The 22758-nt window shown below is 39.0% G+C and overlaps 1 protein-coding gene across 1 annotated transcript in view; it reads right to left on the bottom strand.

Annotated features, from left to right (window-relative positions):
- dntt (deoxynucleotidyltransferase, terminal) overlaps positions 1–22758 on the bottom strand; it is a gene marked incomplete at both ends in the record, with an annotated part of 247276 nt that overhangs the window by 206303 nt on the left and 18215 nt on the right. Inside the window, one exon of the mRNA XM_079843630.1 lies at positions 21238–21412. Coding sequence (XP_079699756.1) covers positions 21238–21412 — 175 coding nt within the window. The remainder of the gene's footprint in view (positions 1–21237; positions 21413–22758) is intronic.

The following is a 22758-nucleotide window of genomic DNA, read 5'->3' as shown; positions in this document are numbered from 1 at the left end:
TATCCATCCATCTTACAATCCATCCATCCATCCATCCATCCATCCATCTTACAATTCATCCATCAATCCATCCATCTATCTAACAATCCATCCATTCATCCATCCATCCATCCACTATCTATCTATCTTACAATCTACCCATATATCAATCCATCCATCCAGCTCTTACAATCCATCCATCCATCTCTCACAATCTATCCATCCATCCATCTATCTATCTATCAATCTATCTACCCATCCAATCCACCCATCCATCTCTCTTAACATTCATCCATCTCTTACAATCCATCCATCTATCCATCTATCTTACAATCCATCCATCCATTCACTATCTATCTATCTTACAATCTACCCATCCATCAATCCACCCATCCATCTCTTACAATCCATCCATCCATCCATCCATCCATCCATCTATTTACCATGTGTTAGGTTGTGCCCCGCTCTCCATTGACTTTGTATTGCGTGAAGCGCCTCCTTGTCATTTCTGACTTATAACAAAAAACAGAACAATGTCTAAAAGCTGATATGTGACAAAGTGTTCAGCAAACAAGCTAAAAAACCCACAACCAAAAACCCAGACGTTTTTAAAAGCTGTTGACCCCAAAAAACGAGCGTTTAAGGACAAAAAAGTGGATACAGGCCTCTGAGACAGAGCGCGACACCGAGAACTACACACACTAGAGGAGAACGCAATCAGAGACAGGAAATATAATATATAAAACTGACATTTGGATATTTGACTTAACAGTGACTAAATGTTTACTGCACACATAAGCACACTGAGGCATACTGAGTGTCAGGATCCCAAAATTCACCCATTCTTCCTGCTGAAGCGTCACGTTTTATTGCCTGAATCCACTTTTGTCTCCTTAAACGCTCGTTTTTTTGGGTCGACAGCTTATAAAAACATATTTCTGTTTCGTTAGTGTGTTTGCTGTACACTCTGTCATATAACAAAAAAACAGAACAATGTCTAAAAGCTGCTATAAGTCAGAAAAGGAGACGCTACAAAGTCAATTGAGAGTGTTGGATTAAAGTTGTGGTCCTGGTCAAGACAATCTCCTGAATGTCAGAATGGGAAAGAAAGGGGATTTAAGCAATTTTGAGTGTGGCATGGTTGTTGGTGCCAGACGGGCCGGTCTGAGTATTTCACAATCTGCTCAGTTACTGGGATTTTCACGCACAATCATTTCTAGGGTTTACAAAGAATGGTGTGAAAAGGGAAAAGCATCCAGTATGCGGCAGTCCTGTGGGAGAAAATGCCTTGTTGATGCTAGAGGTCAGAGGAGAATGGGCCGACTGATTCAAGCTGATAGAAGAGCAACTTTGACTGAAATAACCACTCGTTACAACTGAGGTATGCAGCAAAGCATTTGTGAAGCCACAACACACACAACCTTGAGGCGGATGGGCTACAACAGCAGAAGACCCCACCGGGTACCACTCATCTCCACTACAAATAGGAAAAAGAGGCTACAATTTGCACGAGCTCACCAAAATTGGACAGTTGAAGACTGGAAAAATGTTGCCTGGTCTGATGAGTCTCGATTTCTGTTGAGACATTCAGATGGTAGAGTCAGAATTTGGCGTAAACAGAATGAGAACATGGATCCATCATGCCTTGTTACCACTGTGCAGGCTGCTGGTGGTGGTGTAATGGTGTGGGGGATGTTTTCTTGGCACACTTTAGGCCCCTTAGTTCCAATCGGGCATGGTTTAAATGCCACAGCCTACCTGAGCATTGTTTCTGACCATGTCCATCCCTTTATGTCCACCATGTCCCCATCCTCTGATGGCTACTTCCAGCAGGATAATGCACCGTCACAAAGCTCCAATCATTTCAAATTGGTTTCTTGAACATGACAATGAGTTCACTGGACTAAAATGGCCGCCACAGTCACCAGATCTCAACCCAATAGAGCATCTTTGGGATGTGGTGGAACGGGAGCTTCGTGCCCTGGATGTGCATCCCACAAATCTCCATCAACTGCAGATGCTCTCCTATCAATATGGGCCAACATTTCTAAAGAATGCTTTCAGCACCTTGTTGAATCAATGACACGTAGAATTAAGGCAGTTCTGAAGGCGAAAGGGGGTCAAACACAGTATTAGTGTGTGTTCATAATAATCCTTTAGGTGAGTGTATTACTAAAGTCCCCTTTAAATAACACAAGAAATACTGCGCTATTGACTTTAGTCCAGGTTTGTGTTGGTCAGTCGTTTTCAGTTCCTCAAAATAGCAATGCTCCTGAACACACCTTGTGTTCAGACCAGACACCTATGGGTGAACAGATGCGCCAGTGCTTTTGATATTTAAACAACGTGATGCTGGACGTGAAAATGAAAACTAGCAGAAAACACTTGCGTCGAGTGTGTGATACGGCCCTAGGAATGGCTCATTGACTCAATTAGTCGCTCGTTAAGACAATGATTTGCCGTCACCTGCTGGCATTATTTTAGCTTGTTTTCGGTCATGAGTGTAACAATAGCTCTGGTTAAAGAGATAGAATGTGTTGTTTAAAAGTAAATAACACAGTTAAATATAACAGGGATGATGAAGTAATTGCAGTCAGACTGCATACAATGTTTTCCGACTGTTTCTTTGAAATGAGCCTCCAAATTGCAAAAGCCGCCCCTGCAGACAGGGATAATATGCTTCTTTTTTTCCGTCTGAGGATAGAACAGGACGAAACAATGGAATGAATGCAGGTGAGGGAAGCGTCTGCTGCGGGTTAATGACCAACACTTGAACAGGTGAGCTGTGTCCGCTCAGGTTAATGAGATCACAGCCTGAACACTGGCGGAGATCGGGTTCACATCCCTCCTGATTGGGCCTCGACTCCCTCTCCAAGTGCATGACTGATAGCGAAACAGATGTCTCTGAAGACACACACACGCACACATTTCACTCTCTGTACCCTTGCATGATCATCCCATCCGTCTAGACGGCAGCAAGAGGCGTATTTATCTGCATTTCCTACAAGTCAGTGGGTGTAATAGCTGCAGCTTCTCTTCAGGAGAGAACCAGATTTGTCATTCACCATTTTTAGAGCGCTAATAAAGGCACATTTCTTCTGCTCTTCTTCTGATCGTGCATCATTATCAAATGAATAGTTTGCAGTCCAGTGTTGTTGTTGTTGTTAACTAAAACTAAAATATTATAATATTCCTGTAGCTCAAACAGTAGATCATGGCGCTTGCAACGCCAACATCGTGGGTTTGATTCCCAGGAAATGCATCGAAATAAATGCAATGAAAGTTGCTTTGGATAAAAGCTTCTGTCAAATGCATAAATGTGACATTGGAGTCTTAAGTCTCACGGGTATATTTGTGAAAATAGCCAACAATACATTGCATGGGTCAAATTTATAATTTTTTTGATAATTCATTAGGATATTAACCTCTTAACTGTCACCGTCCCGCTGGCGCTATTTTTTTGAACGCCTTTTTTTTCGTATCATATTTTTTAGTAATTATCATGTATTAGGTATCATTCGAAAGCTTACAAACTCAAAATTCATCCTGTGAAAACCATTTAGAATTTGGACGTTGTGTTACCATGGAAGTGGTACTTTAAATTATTCTCACGGGCTCCTCCCCCTAGTGGGCGGTGTCATGTTTCATATTACAACATTTATTTGAACTACTTTATAATCAAAATATTTTCTAATCTTAACAAAACGCATTTCGTCAGAAAGGTCTGAGTCTCAAGGTTCCATATTTGGTGACTGTTTTGTGATGGAAGTGAAATTTGGACAGAAATTTATAGGAAAATGCACCAAAAATAATCAATGGAATTTGAATGACACCCGGTGGCTATTTTTGGTACAGCGCCTAAACATCTCATGGGGACTTTAATTTTTGTGATATCAACTTCAAATTTGGAACACAACTTGGTTAGACATATGGCTTTGATTTTATAGCAATTTTAGATTAAAACATTTTTTAATTTTTTTTTATATACAATAAAAAATATGTAGTACAGTATTTTTTATTTACAGTAAATTTAAACTTCCATAATTTTTTCATACTTTCATATTTTTAATTGCTTTTACTTCTACAATAATAATAACAACGAGTGTCTGCTTTAAAACAAGACCAAACTTCGGTCTATATTCCAAAGTATTCTTGAATCACAGCTCTTTAAGTTTGGATAGTGCATTTTCATGTGTATTCTCAAAAAGGGGGGTGGCAGTTAATAAAGACCACGTTCCATGACGATATTTAGTAAATTTCCTTCCGTAAATATATCCAAAATGTATTATTAGTAGTAATATGCATTAGTAGATGAGGTATAAATCTCAATTTCAAATAACTGACCCATATGACAGGTTTGGTGGTACAGGGTCACAAATGTAGTAGTAATAATAATAATAATAATAATAATAACAACAACACAGATTAACACTAAAAATCTGATCAATATAAACATCTTACAATCTGTGCAAATGCTACCACCCGTAAAACGGTATAGCAACATCTTAGTTAAAGCATATGCCAAATGCATAAGCGTAAATGTAAATAATATCAGTTTCACACCAAAAATGTCCTATTTATCACCCTTGTCAAAGCCTCCGTTTTCCATCTAAAAGAAATGGATGGTGATTTATTCTGGCAAAGACTAAAAAGTACTATAAAAGTGTGAAAAATGTCTCATTCAAATGTCATAGAGAAAAAGATCCAACTTTAAGTCATTCACTGATAATCTCTTCTCAAATCTCATTTATACTCGTGTATTTCAGGATTAAATGGTGTTCAGCGCCATTATTCTTCACACAAAGCATCACATCACTTCATCAGACATGCGATATATACTTTAGTCTATCATGGCCACTATGTTGTCAGGTGGAATGCAAATTTCTTCTCAGAAATATCCGCATACAAGTTGTGAATGACAGACGTCTCATTGTCGGCTGAATTATTCTTTTAATGTTGCAGATCAATTAAAGTCTCCTGCATCATTACCTGGCTCTTATATTTGTATCAATCATGTTGTTAAACGCCTCAATCAATGCCGGCTCAAAGCAAACAAGACATTTTCTGCTCTGCAGCACTAAACCGGCTAAAAGACAAGCTCAAGTTCACAGTCATACGTCCTCTGAGACGAGAGAGCAGCTTTTTGGGCACGGTTGGCGGCGACGCAAGATGGACAACTTCTGCTCGTCTGTATCCCCACCGAGGAGGAACAGAAAGATTAATGGAGTTCCTGAAACAGGCAGCATATTTCTTTATGTGGGGCACATATGCTGTGGAAGCGCCCACGGCGTTGTCCAGGGGTGGAGAATCAGTCTTCAACGTCAGTTAGCGATGCGCTACGAGGCCCGGCGTCGCACTGATGGCTCTATTTGGCGCTGTATTAAAAGGAACACTTCACTTTTTTTGAAAATAGGCTCATTTTGCGACTCCCCTAGAGTTAAACGGTTGAGTTTTACCATTTTCATATCCCTTCAGCCGATCTCCGGGTCTGGCGGTAGCACTTTTAGCATAGCTTAGCATAGATCATTGAATCAAATCAAATGAACTGTATTGAGTAATTTTTACAAATAACAATTAGTTATATGAACGAAAGAAAGTCAAGTAAAGCTGACAAAATTTCTTTAAGTAAGTTAGAGCTGCAACTAACGATTATTTTTTCTGTTGACTAATCTAACAATTTTTTTATTATTATTTTATTTTTCGATTAGTCGAATAATCTAACGATTATTTTCCACCTGGGTGGCTAATCTAACTGTTGTTTTCCCAGATTAGTCGTCTTATCTAACAATTATTTTCCAGTTAGTCGACTAATCTAACAATTATTTTCCAGCTCGTCGACTAATCTAACGATAATTTTCTCGCTTGGTCGACTAATCTGGCATTTGTTTTCCTGATTAGTCGGCTAATCTAACTGTTATTTTCCCCGATTAGTTGACTAATCTAACGATTATTTTTCAGTTAGCCGACTAATCTAACAATTATTTTCCAGTTTGCCGACTAATCTAACGATAATTTTCTCGATTAGTCGACTAATCTAACGATAGTTTTCTCGATTAGTCGACTAATCTGGCATTTGTTTTTCCCAGATTAGTCGACTAATCTAACGATTATTTTTCCACCTGGACGACTAATCTAACTCTTGTTTTCCTGATTAGTTTGCTAATCTAACGATTATTTCCAGTTAGCCGACTAATCTAACAATTATTTTCCAGTTGGCCGACTAATCTAACCATTTCTGGTCTAGCCGTTATTTTCCTCGGTTTGCCGACTACTCTAGCGGTTACTTTTCCGATTAGTTGCCTAATCTAATGCTTATTTTTCGGGTTAGTTGACTAATCTGACAGTTATTTTTCCCCGATTAGTCGACAAATGTAACGGTTGTTTTTCCCGATTAGTCGACAAATGTAACGGTTGTTTTTCCCGATTAGTCGACTAACCTAAAAGTTATTTTCCCGGTTAGTCGACTAATCTAACAATTATTTTTCCTGTTAGTCGCCTGATCTAACAGTTATTTTCCCTTATTAGTCGGCTAATCTAGCGATTATTTTCCCCGATTAGTCGACTAATCTAGCAGTTATTTTTTGATTAGTCGGCTAGTCTGATGATTATTTTTCGGTTAGCCGCCTATTCGGTCCCTTATTTTCCCAGTTAGTCGCCTAATCTAACGGTTATTGCTCCAATTAGTCAACTAATCTAACGGTTATTTCTACGATTAGTCGACTAATCTAACTTTTTTTACTGATTATTGCATTTCAAAGAGGGTAGTGAATTTGTATATTATTTTAACATGAAATCAATGAATGATGACAATATTAATTGCATTTCAGGAAGGGTAGTGTACATAGTATGCCATTTTATAATGAAATATATGAACACAAGAAGCATTTTAAACATTATGTATAACTAATGATACTATTCATCATAAAATGTATACAGAGTAGGCCTAATTAGGAAATGTTTACTATAATATTTGAGTATGATTTACTTATTGATTTGTGTCAATAGTAAACGAAAATGCACTTGTATTTATCTGCAAAAGGTTCACATACAGGAGCTTTCAGCAGTGTTAATGTATAACTAAGCCGTCTATTTTGAAGATATACATGTGCATAAAAAACGACTAAAACTGCCAGAAGTTATTGCCCAAACTTCAAAGACGCATTTAAATGATTAAAACTACAGGCATATCTTAACTTTAATATTACTTTAATCATGTAAACTACCTATATACAGCATGTTATATATGCATATGTGTTTGGGACAGAGGGGAAACCGGTCGCATTTGCAGCAGATATATGCTGCCCATAATAAATCAAAAGCACGAGACGTACTGGGGTCGGAGAAGAACACCGGAAAATGTGACCAAATGGACAATATTCGTCTGTATTTGCAATACAAACGCCACGGTTCAGCTGCGCGAGACAAACAAAGGCAGTGTGAATAAGGCTTCTGTATAAAGTACTCCCACAATTTTGAATGTCGCGGTCCGGCTTTACATAATAAATTATCAATTTCACTATGCCCAGGAGCAGAAGCCGCCATTATTCTAGATCGGTTCCATTCTAGACGTTGACGCGTCGTTGCAGCCCTAAAGTACAAACCATTTGAATTTGTCACGGTTACATACTATTTATATGTGCAGTTTACTTAATAAAGTTATGTTAAATTTATAAAAGTTTATCATGTTAGGTGAACACATTTATCGATTTAATTTACCTTTTTAAATGAACTATTTGCTCTCAAGTGTAAGTGGAAAACTATTGAATAACAACAAGCATATTTTAAGAAACAAAATGCAAAAATAACTTAATTGAGGGCAGAAAGTCCATCCAATAAATGTGTGTATATAAGTGCCCACAGCCTAAACACAGGCACTCTTCTGCATAATGGTAACCACAAAATTACAGAAAATCCTCTAAATGTCCAACATAACTGAACATTAAACACTAACATAAACTAATAACATCTTTCCCTTTACTGAAATACACATAAAATAACTAGTGCTGTCAGTTAAACGCGTTATTAACGACGTTAACGCAAACCTATTTTAACGGCGTCAATTTTTTTATCGCGAGATTAACGTTCTTTTTGGTCTAACAAACTTTGTAGTTTTTTCACATGCTGTTGCAGCAACTAGTAACGTTAGAAAAACTACAACACCACTCCGGATGTAGCTAGACCGGAAACAAAACATCAGGCACGCTGCGGCTGCCCGCACTTGTTCGCCATTAAAAGAGTAGACGTGGATGGCAAGCGTGAGACGCCGAAATGAGAAACGTATTAAGCCATGGTTTAACTCAGGGGTCTTCAACTAAAAGTGCTTGTCTTGAGCGCTGCTTTCTGCTCTGATGGTGCATTCACACCGGACGCGAATGAAGCGTTTTGCGCGAGTGATTTAAGTCAATGCAAAGACGCAAATAGACATTCTGCGGCGCGAATTAAGCGGCATGCATGTCGCGTCATTCGCGTCCGGTGTGAACGCACCTGCATGCTTGACCGCGCGTCTGGGTCTGAACGTAACAGTGAGCATTGCAACGTTAACTGTTTCATTAGCCTACGTCAAAAGGCTTCGCGGTCCGGATTTGGACCGGAGTCCGCTAGTTGGCGACCCCTGGTTTAACTGCACTATAGGCGGAGTCCTAGTTTACCTTGCATGTGCACTTTGTAATTTTATTTTGTATCACCCTGTTTTGATCCCTTAGAAAGGGCTGTTGAAGGGGCTGTTTGTGCAACAAAGTATTTTTTTCACCCTTTTATTGATGGACAGTGTTACATTGTGTGAGCGATTATTTGCTCCAAGTGTGAATGACTGCTTCAAGTGAGAATGTCGGTGTGAAATCGAACACTACAGTATGCCAATGTTGTTTTCAATAAAACAAACATTTGAACAAAGCAAGCCGATCCACTTTTCTATGTTGATAAGAGCATTAAAATAAGAAAAAATAATGGGACAAAAAGAAATCAAGGGACATTTAGAATAAATAAAAATGTGCGATTAATTGTGATTAATTGTGAGTTAACTATGGCATTAATGCGATTAATCGCGATTAAATATTTTAATCGTTTGACAGCACTAAAAATAACACTTTAATCCCTAAATTTACTCTCCTAATGCAGTCCCTTGCAAAGCATGCTGGGAACTACAGATCCACTGCCAAGTTTGTTCGTTTCACTCAGCAATGTTACGTGGACCGAACAAACGCTTATTAAGTAAAGCTGACAATACTCATTTTTAGTAGAAACAACTCAGTAAATTTAAGTTCATTTAGTTACATGAGTTTTTTGTTTAAGTAATGTGAACAAGGATGATTTGAGTGCAACTAACAACAGTGAAAGTTCATTTTTTTGCGTGTAGTTACATTGTGTACTAAGACGGAAAATAAAAAGTTGTGATTTTCTGGACAGATATGGCTAGGAACTATTCTCTCATTCCTGCGTAATAAATGCATAAATGTAATAATCAAGGCGCTGTGTAATATCATTGCGCCGCTGCACTCATGGTACGGCTCAAAATATAGTTCTTAGACATATCGGCCAAGAAGATCGCAACTTTTCCTTTTCCATCGGTCTTAGTACACGATGTAACTACAGAAAAGACGTTTTAAATAGGAAAAATATCGAAACTCTTTGGTAATTTGAGCAAGATGCTAATGGTCTAATCAGATTCAATGATCTATGCTAAGCTATGCTAAAAGTAGGGCTGAAACGATTAGTCGACATTAAAAAAATTGTCGACAAATATCTTTAGGTCAAGTGAGATCAAACGACTACTCGACAACAATGTAAGGGCCTGCAATATTGCGATTTGACCGCTATGGCGCTGTAGCGCTAGAGTGTAATGCAGCCCTTACAAATGCTATTGCAGTAGAAGAAAACAGCGCGAATGATGGGCTGAATCCGAAATCGCCCCCTATACCCTCAAATAGGACATTATTTGAGGGGACAGCCATTTGTGGTGGTGTCTGAAACCATAGCGGACGTTATTGAGTGCACTCATTCAGTCCTATATTGCACCACAATAATGAGTGTACAGCCGATGAACACACAACGGCTGTCCGACTTCACGCACTCGTTTTCATTCACAATACCGTGAACTGTATTAGCGGACTAAAGTAGGGAATAGTGATTGAAGTTTTAGGGGGCGATTTCAGATTCAGCCACGGAGTGCAAACTACTCCGAACTAGCAAGATGTGGTAAAGTTTCACAAGACTTCAAACTAAGAGTGCGTCTCAATCAGCTCCCTATAGTTCGTTTCAGAACTATAGTTCAGTAGTCGGAGCACTGATCAGGGATCAGCCCATTGACTCTTGTTCTGATCAGATTTACAAAAGGAGATGTTAGGAAGAATATCATATCAGTTACTTTTTCATACTGTTAAAGCTACACTGTGTGATATTTCCCCCATCTAGTGGTGAAAAGGTATATGACCATCCAGTGAATATTAGTTTCTCTTCCTCTCAATTCCGATTTCGTTTTAACTCCTACGGTGGCCGATTTAGTCCAAGATTAACATGGCTTCCAGTTCGACCTCGTCCACATTCGACACGGTGCCATCGAGTGTTAAAACGCCAAAGGCGAAGCTTGAATTCACGGGTATGTCCCTCTTTGGCTAATGTACTTTCAAGATGGAGGGGCAACATGGCGACCGGCATTCGAACCCCTCACCCGTATGTGTTTTCAATGGCATATTATAAACTTACGAGAATACTTTATTACTTGAAAGAAGTAAATATACATTAATGAGCACATATATTTTTGAAAGAACTAAGTGTTTTTAGCTAAGAATAAACTAAAAAAATTGTTTTTTATTTAAACTTAATTAAAAGAGAATCTGTCAGCTCAATTGTCATGTAAAAAAATATTTTAATTTTATACTTTTAATTGTTTGCAGATTAATATTTTTACCATTCTTTGTGTCCTGAAGTAAATGTCCTCTTTTTCTGTTTGAGTTCTAAGAAAAGCAGTGGGCCTACTATTGTTTTACAAATTAAGCTCTTGATACTGCTGCCAAGAGATGTTTACATACAAACATATTTTTTTTGTCTGTAATGCAGCTCTTTTTTTTTATTATTATTATTATTATTATTATGTAATATTTAAACAATGCTTAGAAAGCATTTGTGTGTGATTTTGAGTTCTGCAAACTTGGCTCAAAGTTCATTAAAACAACCATTTCAAAAGCTGAAGTGATTTTCTTTTTTATATATTATAGTTAGAATATGTATAACTCCTTTTTTAATAAATGAAAAAGCTGAATAAATGTTAAAAACGTACAAATTAGTCGGCAATTGCAATTACAATAATCGATGATTAGTCGATTAATCGATCTAATAATCGTTAGATTAATCGATTATCAAAATAATCGTTTGTTGCAGCCCTAGCTAAAAGTGCTACCACCAGACCTGGAGATCGCCTCGAAACAGGTAAAACTCAACTGTTTAACTCTACGGGAGTCGAAAAATGAGCCTATTTAAAAAAAAAAAAAAAAAACAAGTGGAGTTTTCCTTTAAACATCCCACTGAGGCTGTCAGGCTTTATCAAATGTGGTTTTGCAACCAACAAGTGAAATGCATAGTCATTTCCTATTATTTCCCTGAGAGGCTGTGAAGTTGCTTTCCATAGAAATGTAATCGAGGCACATTCAATCTCCTCGAACTCAATGCACGGGTGAAAATGCTTTTTGGAAATAAAGGAACAATTTGGATGTAAAATGTTTGGATGTTTGCATGTTCTAAAAGGCTTTAGTACAAGAACCTGTGACACATTTTATCTGATCTAATTCTCTGCTCTGCAATTTCCTTAAATGTTAAGATGGTAATATATACACCCTAGTGTAACCCCTCCTGATCGAACTGCCCCGCTCCAAGCGGGACTTGAACCCGGGTCCGCCGGCATGAGAGTCGGATGCTCTAACAAGGAGGCTAAAGGATGCAACCCCTAGTGTCAGTCACTAGAGCGTCTCTTGAGATCAGAGGAGTGAGTTTTACTCGCATAGCAACTACTAGCTGGCCTCGGTTACACTAGCAACACAACACCCAGCATAAAAATGACATTTACATTTACATTTACATTTAGTCATTTAGCAGACGCTTTTATCCAAAGCGACTTACAGATGAGAGCAATAGAAGCAACTACAACAGTCAGAGGCTACAGTATGCAAGTGCTGTAACAAGTCTCAGTTAATCTAACACAGAACACACAGGATTTTTTTATTTTTATTTTTTTAAATAAATTAGACAGACAGAAAAATGAATATAATGTTAAGTGCTATATGACATAATGCACAAGCAACCACCCTAACTACCACTTAGCAATGTTACCACCCATAAAACGGCATCATTCTAGTTAAAGCATATGCCAAATGCATAAGCATAAATGTAAATAATAACACTGGTTCACACCGAAAATGTCCTATTTCTCACCCTTGTCAAAGCCTCCGTTTTCCATCTAAAAGAAATGTATGGTGATTTATTCCGGCAAAGACTAAAAAGTACTATAAAAGTGTGAAAAATGTCTTGTTCAAATGTTATAGCTTTGCATGAGAAAAAGACCCAACTTTAAGTCATTCACTGATAATCTCCTCTTCTCAAATCTAAGATGGTTATATATTTATTATTTCAAATGTACAGTGTCACCTCATGTGAGAAACGCTTTCGGGCTCACAGTGCCACCCAGTGCTCGAGGACACAATCACCACAAAAATACAATTTAAGATCTAAGGGACTTTTTTTGCACTCGAAATTGCTAAAACAGAAAACTAGCATGGAAGGAAAATCATGAAAAATGTATTTGAAACAAAAAAAGCATGTTGAATTGCACTAAATACATTGCATTAACAGTGCTTGCATTTTAGAGTCTGAAATTCACCTTTCATACTTAATTTCCAAAATATTCAGTCCATTTAAATAAATGCAACCTGCAGTTCTCGGATGTGCAATGTTGAATATTTTGGAAGTCTGGAAGGCGAATATGGATTATTGAATTTTTGATAATGTTTTGAATTGAAATATTCACAGCTTAAATACAGTATTCAACCATGTTGAATTTCAGACCCTAAAAATGCAAGCCCTGGAAATAAAATGCAATGGACTCATTTTTATTTTCAATTAGTGCAATTTAACATGCTTTTTTGTTTCAAATACAAGTCATTATTTTATCCCATAGGGTTTAGGGAGCATCGTTCTTATGAAACGACACCAATGTCCAATGGTTTCGTCCTAAATTGTCAAATAAAGATTTAAACAACTTTACAGCTCAAATAATTTGACAAAAATAAAGTTTCATAAAATTACAAACCTCATATTTCAGCCTAATAAATTATTAAAAAAGGCAAAATGCGACAAGTTACACCAAATATGATACAAACTCTATTGAATCAGTCTGAATAACGCACACCGTTTTGCTTATCCGGTAAATATATCTTGTTTTAAAGACATTTAGATATTTCTACTGGACAAAAATTCACGAATACTGACTAAAGAAAATGCAGTGCCTGAGATTTCACACTGTACGTTTGGAAAATGTCTGCGTTAAGGTTCTCATTTGCATATTCATAAGGCTAATATTGATCGAATGTGCACAAAATGTGACGAGCACATGACCTGTTTTAATTACTGCGTGTGAAACATCATGACTACAGTCGACATGTTTGCCGTTGATGCTCAAACTAAACCGTGTGTGAGCGTTTAGCGCATGAATAATTTATGAGACCAGCGCTTGTTAGTTTATAATTCTAGCACTGCATAAATCAAGGTAGCTGCCATATTTAATTTGTATAATCTATTAAATAGACTGTAAAGTCTTTATAGCCTGTGTGTTACTATACATTTTTAAACAACTCTTTCACTTCAACACATTTATACATCTAAAAAAAAAATTTTTTACAAATAGATTGCAGCAGGGATGACGTACACTATATTGCCAAAAGTTTTGGGATGCCTGCCTTTACATGCACATGAACGTCCCATTCTTCATCCGTAGGGTTTAATATGGAGTCGTCCGCTCTTTGCAGCTCTAACAGCTTCAGCTCTTCTGGGAAGGCTCAGGGTTTAGGAGTGTGTTTATGGGGAATCTTCTAGAAGCGCATTTGCGATGTTGGACGAGAAGGCCTGGCTCTCAGTCTCCGCTCTAATTCATCCCAAAGCTGTTCTATCGGGTTGAGGTCAGGACTCAAGTTCCTCCACACCAAACTCGCTCCTCCTCATGTCTTTATGGAGACGCTTTGTGCACTGGTCAGTCATGCTGGGACAGGAAGGGGCCGTCCCCAAACTGGTCCCACAAAATTGGGAGCATGAAATTGTCCAAAATGTCTTGAAGCATTAAGAGTTCCTTTCACTGGAACTAACTCCTGAAAAACAACCCAGCCCATAATCCCCCCTCCACCAAACTTTACACTTGGCACAATGCAGTCAGGCGAGTCCCGTTTTCCTGGTAACCGCCAAACCCAGACTCGTCCATGGGATTGTCAGACGTAGAAGCGTGATTGGTCACTCAGAGAACACGTCTCCACTGCTCTAGAGTCCAGTGGCGGCGCGCTTTACCCCACGGCATCCCACGCTTTGCATTGCACTTGGTGATGTAAGGCTTGGATGAGCGGCTCGGCCATGGAAACCCATTCCCTGAAGCTCTAACACTGTTCTTGAGCTCATCTGAAGGCCACAGGAGTTTGGAGGTCTGGAGCTCTTGACTCTGCAGAAAGTTGGCGACTTCTGTGACCCTCAGCATGCGCTGACCCCGCTCTGTGTCTGAGTTGCTGTTGTTCCAAATCGCTTCCACTTTGTTATAATCCCACTAACAGTTGAGCGTGGAATATTTAGTATAATATTTGGACTTATTGCACAGGTGTCCACCGATCACGGCCCCACACTTGAGTTCTCTGAGCTCCTGAGAGCGGCCCATTCTCTCACTAATGTGTGTAGAAGCGAACACACACACACACACACACACGCTCCTGAGAGCGGCCCATTCTCTCACTAATGTGTGTAGAAGCGAACACACACACACACACACACACGCTCCTGAGAGCGGCCCATTCTCTCACTAATGTGTGTAGAAGCGAACACACACACACACACACACACACACACACACACACGCTCCTGAGAGCGGCCCATTCTCTCACTAATGTGTGTAGAAGCGAACACACACACACACACTCCTGAGAGCGGCCCATTATCTCACTAATGTGTGTAGAAGCGAACACACACACACACACACTCCTGAGAGCGGCCCATTCTCTCACTAATGTGTGTAGAAGCGAACACACACACACACACTCCTGAGAGCGGCCCATTCTCTCACTAATGTGTGTAGAAGCGAACACACACACACACACTCCTGAGAGCGGCCCATTCTCTCACTAATGTGTGTAGAAGCGAACACACACACACACACACACTCCTGAGAGCGGCCCATTCTCTCACTAATGTGTGTAGAAGCGAACACACACACAAACACACACCTGAGAGCGGCCTATTCTCTCACTAATGTGTGTAGAAGCGAACACACACACACTCCTGAGAGCGGCCCATTCTCTCACTAATGTGTGTAGAAGCGAACACACACACACACACACACTCCTGAGAGCGGCCCATTCTCTCACTAATGTGTGTAGAAGCGAACACACACACAAACACACACCTGAGAGCGGCCCATTCTCTCACTAATGTGTGTAGAAGCGTCTGATTTATACACCTGTGGCCATGAAGGGATTGAACACCTGAACTCAGGGATTTGAAGGGGCGGCCCAATACTTTTGGCAATATAGTGTATTTTTGTAGGCCAAAACCCAGAAACTCCGGTTCCACTGTCCTGAAGTCAATGGGTTTTCGGTTAAATGTCTAAAGTAAGGTCTGTAGTGAACACAAGCTCAACTTAACATCAGTAAAACCTCCCTATGATTTTTAAAGCTTCTCTTTGTCTTGAAAAAGCCAGTTGATAACAAGTGTATGGGACTACTGGGGCCGTTCTTCATACTTCGCTAACTCAGTCACAAAACTGTTTTTTATAACAGTGAAACCTCCTTTTATGTAGGCGCAATGTTATATTGTCATGTTTATCAAAATAAAACTGATAAATAATAATAAATAAACAGTTTTTTATTCTTGAGGCGCAAAATTTCTAACCAGCATGCACTGCTTCAAGTCATCCACCGATCGGTCTGCGCGTCGCTACATGAAGTCGAACAAGCCTCTTAAGTCTTGTGGGTTCTTAGTTCTGTTCTGTTATTGGTTCATTGTCTTGATTGTTCACAGGCGTCCCTTGTCTTACTCATTAGTCCTTGTGTATTTAAGCCCTCATGTTTGGTCCGTTCTTCGTATGTCGCTAACTCAGTTAGCCGGATTTGATTGTTGACGGTTTGGCATGATCTTGGATTGTTTGGTTCTTCGAGGCTCATCCTGGACTTACTGTCAGAGCAACAGGTCTATAAGATCAAACCTGCTTATTTCATGTAAACAGGATTAGATTGCATCTTGAGTGATACTTAAAATCTGTTCCAGCCACTGCTACTTTATTACAAGAGTTCATTACTGAACCAGGGTCAATAATAATAATATAAAAATGTTATATTGTATATGAGAATGTATATAATATTATAATGTTGGGTATAATACTATAGACACAGCCACTTGATTGAGCAATATATTTGTGATGGAATAATTACTTATAATGTTATTGGAGGTTTACACACATGTTGTACAGTTACTCTGAGCTGTGCATTAATTTAAGTGATGACGGATATTATGGGATGGCTTGATGCAGCGCAAGAGATGCAGATGATCTTGACCCTTAAGAAACTTTACTGTCACGTTACAAATCTGCTTCAAATTGAATTAAAAATTTAATTACAACATTGAAATAAAAATGTAAAGGGTGTATAAATACTGTATAAAATGTAAAAAAAATAAAATATAAACATTTATCATTATAACTTTTATGTTGGTTTGGTCATTTCCTTATAAAGGTCCAGAAATTCGTGGGGTTTTTTGTGTAATTTGTCAAGGTTTTTGACATCAGACATCAGTTATCAGGATTAGAAGATCTGGGATCTGTCAAATCATCTCAGATGTATTAAGTGAGGTACGAAGAACAGACCCCAGATGTTCTCAGGGACATTAAACATCACACAATGATTAAATAAAGGCTGAAAGAGTTGTTAAAACCATATTATAGTTTGTTTATAGCCTGTTTAGCTTTTTACTCCTGGTGATTGGATTAAGTTTTCGGTCATGTGACTAAAAAAAACATTAATATATAACTGCAGGCCTGTCAATTTTCCATCTCAATGGAAGAAAAACAAAAATACGTCAACAAAATGCAAGCGATCCATATACAGCACCTGAGAAACTCATTTACTCAACATCAAGTTGTTCCACCGTGGTCACTCACACTTTATTGAAAAGACACAATGGTAGTGTTTATTCTCTAACTGAACGAAATTATTTTATTACTATGAATATCAAAACGACATTGGATGGGCAAGTGATAACCAATAGCCGTGGCTTTGGGAGTGGCCTGTTGGGCAGCGAAGCAAGTGCATTCTGGGAGTTGTTGTCTTTCATCCACATGAGACAAAAATACATTTTCTGTCTTTTTTTAGTCAAAATCAAAAATAATTTCACATTTCTACTACATAAATGACCCAGTTTAAATACACATTCATCTTCCCAGCGCTGAAGTTCCCCTTTAACGAGAAACTGTGCTTTGCATTTATATTCAGGGTTCATCCGCTTGCCTGTACATATGCAGCATCATTTCAAAAACACAGCCTATGAATTAACCACGCCGTCTTATCTGACCAAGCACCCTTTTTCAGCCAATCAGAAAAGCTTCATGTTGTATGTTCGGGTTGGCTGATGTGTTTGGAGGGCGGGGCATTGAAGAGCAGGTGGAAGGGCTCAAATAAACCTGTTGTATTAGTAAGGCCCTGTCCCAAATGGCACACTTCATGTGCACTTTCGGTCTTGTGGACTTAAAATGGCCGCTACGTGCGCGTGTCCGTTAAAGGATTAGTTCACTTTTAGATAAACCTTTGCTGATAATTTACTCACCCCCATGTCATCCAAGCTTCAAAGGGCTTTAAACGACACCAAACGATGAATAAGGGTCTTATCTAGCCAAACCATCAGTTTCTGCGAGAAACCGAGCAGTTTTTATGCTATTATTTGACCTCTTATCAGACAAACGTGATCATCTCTGAGCTCCAGTGAGGTCAAAATACAAGCGTGGTTATAGATATATCGATAGTAGATGCCTCATTCTACTGATCCGTGCGGTGTTAATTTTGACAGCAAATTTTGATTTAGTTTTAGTCATAAACTAAATGGCATTTTAGTCAAAAGACTAAGTCATATTTTAGTCACCTGAATTGTTTTTAGTTTTAGTCGACTAAAATCTAATGAGTTTAGTTCAATTGTAAAACATTAAGCATTTAAGCATTACATAACCAACTGTCACATGAACTGACATTTTGACATCATTTTGTTTTTGACATTAAAAATACACGAAAGAGCTCAATTCACTTTTTTGTTTGTTTTTTAAAAACATCTATATAGTTTTTATAACTTAATTTCAAGTAATGAACATGTTTTTAATGGTTTTAGTGAACTATTATAACCCTGATGCTTTTTTGAATATGTGTCAAAAACTGGTCTTTCCTCCAGACTATGAATTAAATGGGAATTTGATTAAATACAGTTTATTGTGTAACCAAAAGCGAATATATAATGCGTGACTTTTAATTATAAACAAGCTTGAAATACACCAGGACTCTTATTTTGAAATGTCTGCGCCTGTTCATTCAAGTTCAGATGAGGGAGATAAAGTATGCATTGTTACAACCGTCTAAAACATATTACTATATAAACATGGTAAAGTTAACATTGTCATTATTCATCAGCATTAGTTCATAAACACTGGTCTGATATAAATGTGTGTTATTGATGGATTGAGCCGCTCTGGAGCTGGATTGGGTGTGTGTGAGCCGGTGTGTTTTCCAGCGGTTAGATCAGCATCTGTTACACAGGACATCAGTTCTGACCCCATCTCTTCCCTAATCGTCCCTCACTAACATTTTCATCTCGTTTTTATTTGTTGACGAAAATCAACTGTCATAGTTTTTGTCATCCAACACTAGTTTTTATTTAGTTATCATCTCATTTTCATCCGTGAAAAAAGGTCATTGACGAAAATTATGACGAAAATTATTAGTCAACAAAATTATCACTGGATCCGTGCAAGCGCTAATGAGGCATCTACGTATACATCTATGACCACACTCGTATTTTGACCTCACTCAGCGGAAGTTATGGCTGAGCTCAGAGATGATCGCATTCGTCTGATAAGAGGTCAAATAATAGCATAAAAACTGCTCGGTTTCTCGCAGAAGCTGATGGTTTGGCTAGATAAGACCCTTATTCATCGTCTGGTGTCGTTTAAAGCCCTTTGAAGCTGCACTGAAACTGTCATTTGGACCTTGAACCATTTGGAGCCCATTAAAGTCCATCATATGGAGAACAATCCTGGAACGTTTTCATCAAAAAACGTAATTTCTTTTCGACTTTAGAAAGAAAGACTTGGACATCTTGGATGACATTGGATGTCAATTTTCAGCAAAAGTTTATTTAAAAGTGAACTAATCCATTAAGTCCACGAGACCGTAGGGTGTCCCATTCGTCATTTTAGGGGTCGATATGCGCCCTCGACTGGAGCGGACTTCTTCCCGACATTCAAAGCGGCGTTACGTCATGAAAGTGCGACAGGGGCGTCAGTTTGTGTTGAAAAGTGGTGGGGACAAAAGATCAGATGAAAAAACATTACAGCTGGACGGGAAAAATATTGAATAACGGCGCATCAAAATGGGCATAGCTTAGGCCAGTCAACAACACAAAAATACTTAGCATAAAACCCTCAACAATGTCGACTGCACATGTAAACGTCCCTGCAACACCAACTCAATGATTTTAAGTCAATGATTACATTGAAATTCATTTCATATGTAAAAGAAAACACATCATAAGCATACAACGCAATGTCACAAACCCGACTCAACAGTGTGGCTGCTTGTCATGTTCACAGAGAGAGAATGTATAACTTGGACAAGAAGAAACTGTGTCAAGAATTTGTTCAAGTTACTGATCGGCGCATGCATGTTTTTGGGTCATTTTAGAATCAGTAATAGTTTATTTTGTTCAATTTATTTTAGTTCACCCAAAAATGAAAATTCTGTCATTAATTACTCACCCTCATGTCGTTGGACACCCGTCAGACCTCCGTTCATCTTCAGACACAAATGAAGATATTTTAGTGTAAATCTGATGCTCTGAAAGTCCTCCATTGGCTCAACTTTACACTCTCAAGACCCTTAAAAGACACTAAAGACGTCGTTACAAAGTCCATCTCACTACAGTGGTTCTACAATAACTTTATGAATCGGCGAGAATATTTTTTGTGCGCAAAAAAACCCTAAATAACGACTTATATAGTGATGACGATTTCAAAACACGGTCTCATGAAGCTTCGAAGCGTTATGAATCAGTGAGTCGATTCAGCAGTTTGAATCGCCAAATTTCAGCAGTTTGCCGGTTTGACACGCGATCCGAATCATGAATCGACTCACTGATTCATAACGCTTCAAAGCTTCATGATGCAGTGTTTTGAAATCGTCATCACTATGCAAGTCGTTATTTAGGGTTTTTTTGCGCACAAAAACTATTCTCGCCGATTCATAAAGTTATTGTAGAACCACTGTAGTGAGATGGACTTTGTAACGACGTCTTTAGTGCCTTTTAAGGGTCTTGAGAGTGTAATGTGCCATTGAGCCAATGGAGGCCTTTCAGAGCATCAGATTTACACTAAAATATCTTCATTTGTGTTCTGAAGATGAACGGAGGTCTGACGGGTGTCCAACGACATGAGGGTAAGTAATTAATGACAGAATTTTCATTTTTGGGTGAACTAACCCTTTAAGTTACTTTTTTTCGACAATGTACATTGTTTCTTTCTGTATCTAAACTGCATTGCATGTTTTATTTACCTTTCTACAACATTTCTTGGTTCGCTTGATTTTTCAGAACATTTTAACCAAATGCTTTCAAAAAGGGGTGGGGACAAAATCAGCCATTTCAAAAAGTGTTGGGGACATGTCCCCAGCGTCCCCAGTGTAAATGACACCTATGAAGTGCGAACTCGCAGGAAGACTGCGAGGGTTTAGGGTGCCATTTGGGACAGGGGCCTATGATTCACTGAAGTGCACTTACTTGTATGTGATGTCTCATTTCCACAGGCACGGGCCGGCCAGCGCTCATGCTCTCCGTGAACCAGCTGATGTGCAGCACGAGTTTGTCCAGCGTCTCTCCGAGTCCCTGCTCCTCCAGCCAGCTCCAGAGCTCCTGCGCCGCGTTCCCCTCAGACACCACATGCGTCACGTTCCCACTGCCAGACAGCAGATACACACCATTACACACACCTAATGAGTTCAAGAAGAAACCTCAGAGTGTGTGGCACTCGAGTAGCTGTTTGCAAAGCGCCCTAATCCAGTTTCACATCTACTCTACGACTGATTGATTCCCTCACACACTCTCGTTCGGCGTTTTTAATTCCTCTAGCGGTTGTCTGTGATCAGATTATACAGTGTGAAATCAAATCAGGCGGACTTTCACACTGGGAGCTGCATTAGGATGTGACGTGTCTGATCAGGAGTATAAGTGTGATAACACACACACACACACACACACACACACACACGGTCAGTCGGACGAGCTTTCAGCACTTTGCTAAATTACTGTGTCTATCAAAGTAGTCAGCTAAACGAAATTACCCACGTCGAGCATCGCTTGCAATCAAAGTACAATAGCAGAACGGGCCGGTGACTGCCCCTGTTTGAAATTAGCCGGAGACGGAGAGTGTGTGAGGGGAAATTGACCTGAGACGTGACCCGCGAGACTAATTAAGTTTAGCTTAGCTTGTTTAGTTTAGCTTGAGAGAGCCAACTTACTGAAATCCTATTGTCTTCTGACCTTTAAATTTACAACTCTAACTCCTGCTAGAGCTTTAACTCTACAAACTCCAAACTCGGCTCAGAGCTTCAGACTGTTCTGACTTTGTGTGCTATATCTTTTCTAACTGATCGGACTTAAGGTTTTCCTAAAATTGACGATCAAAACTCGGAAAAATCCCATTGACTTTCATCGACCGAATGTTCAGATGAGCCAAGACAGTTCAAACTCCAACTGACAAAATTCAAATTTTGACAGTTGGAGAGGCTCATCAGACTATCTATCTATCTATCTATCTATCTATCTATCTATCCATCGTTCTGTCCATCCATCTATCCATCATTCTGTCCATCCATCTATCCATCATTCTGTCCATCCATCTATCCATCTATCCATCATTCTGTCCATCTATCTATCCATCATTCTGTCCATCCATCTATCCATCATTCTGTCCATCTGTCTATCCATCGTTCTGTCCATCCATCTATCCATCGTTCTGTCCATCCATCTATCCATCATTCTGTCCATCCGTCTATCCATCATTCTGTCCATCCATCTATCCATCATTCTGTCCATCCATCTATCCATCATTCTGTCATCTATCTATCCATCATTCTGTCCATCCATCTATCCATCATTCTGTCCATCCATCTATCCATCATTCTGTCCATCTATCTATCCATCATTCTGTCCATCTATCTATCAATCGTTCTGTCCATCCATCTATCCATCATTCTGTCCATCCATCTATCCATCATTCTGTCCATCTATCTATCCATCATT

Source organism: Gobio gobio (genome assembly GCF_949357685.1).
Source record: "Gobio gobio genome assembly, chromosome: 18".
NCBI lineage: Eukaryota > Metazoa > Chordata > Actinopteri > Cypriniformes > Gobionidae > Gobio > Gobio gobio.
The sequence above is the reverse complement of the archived record's forward strand: the minus strand, read 5'-3'. Positions and strand labels throughout refer to the sequence as shown.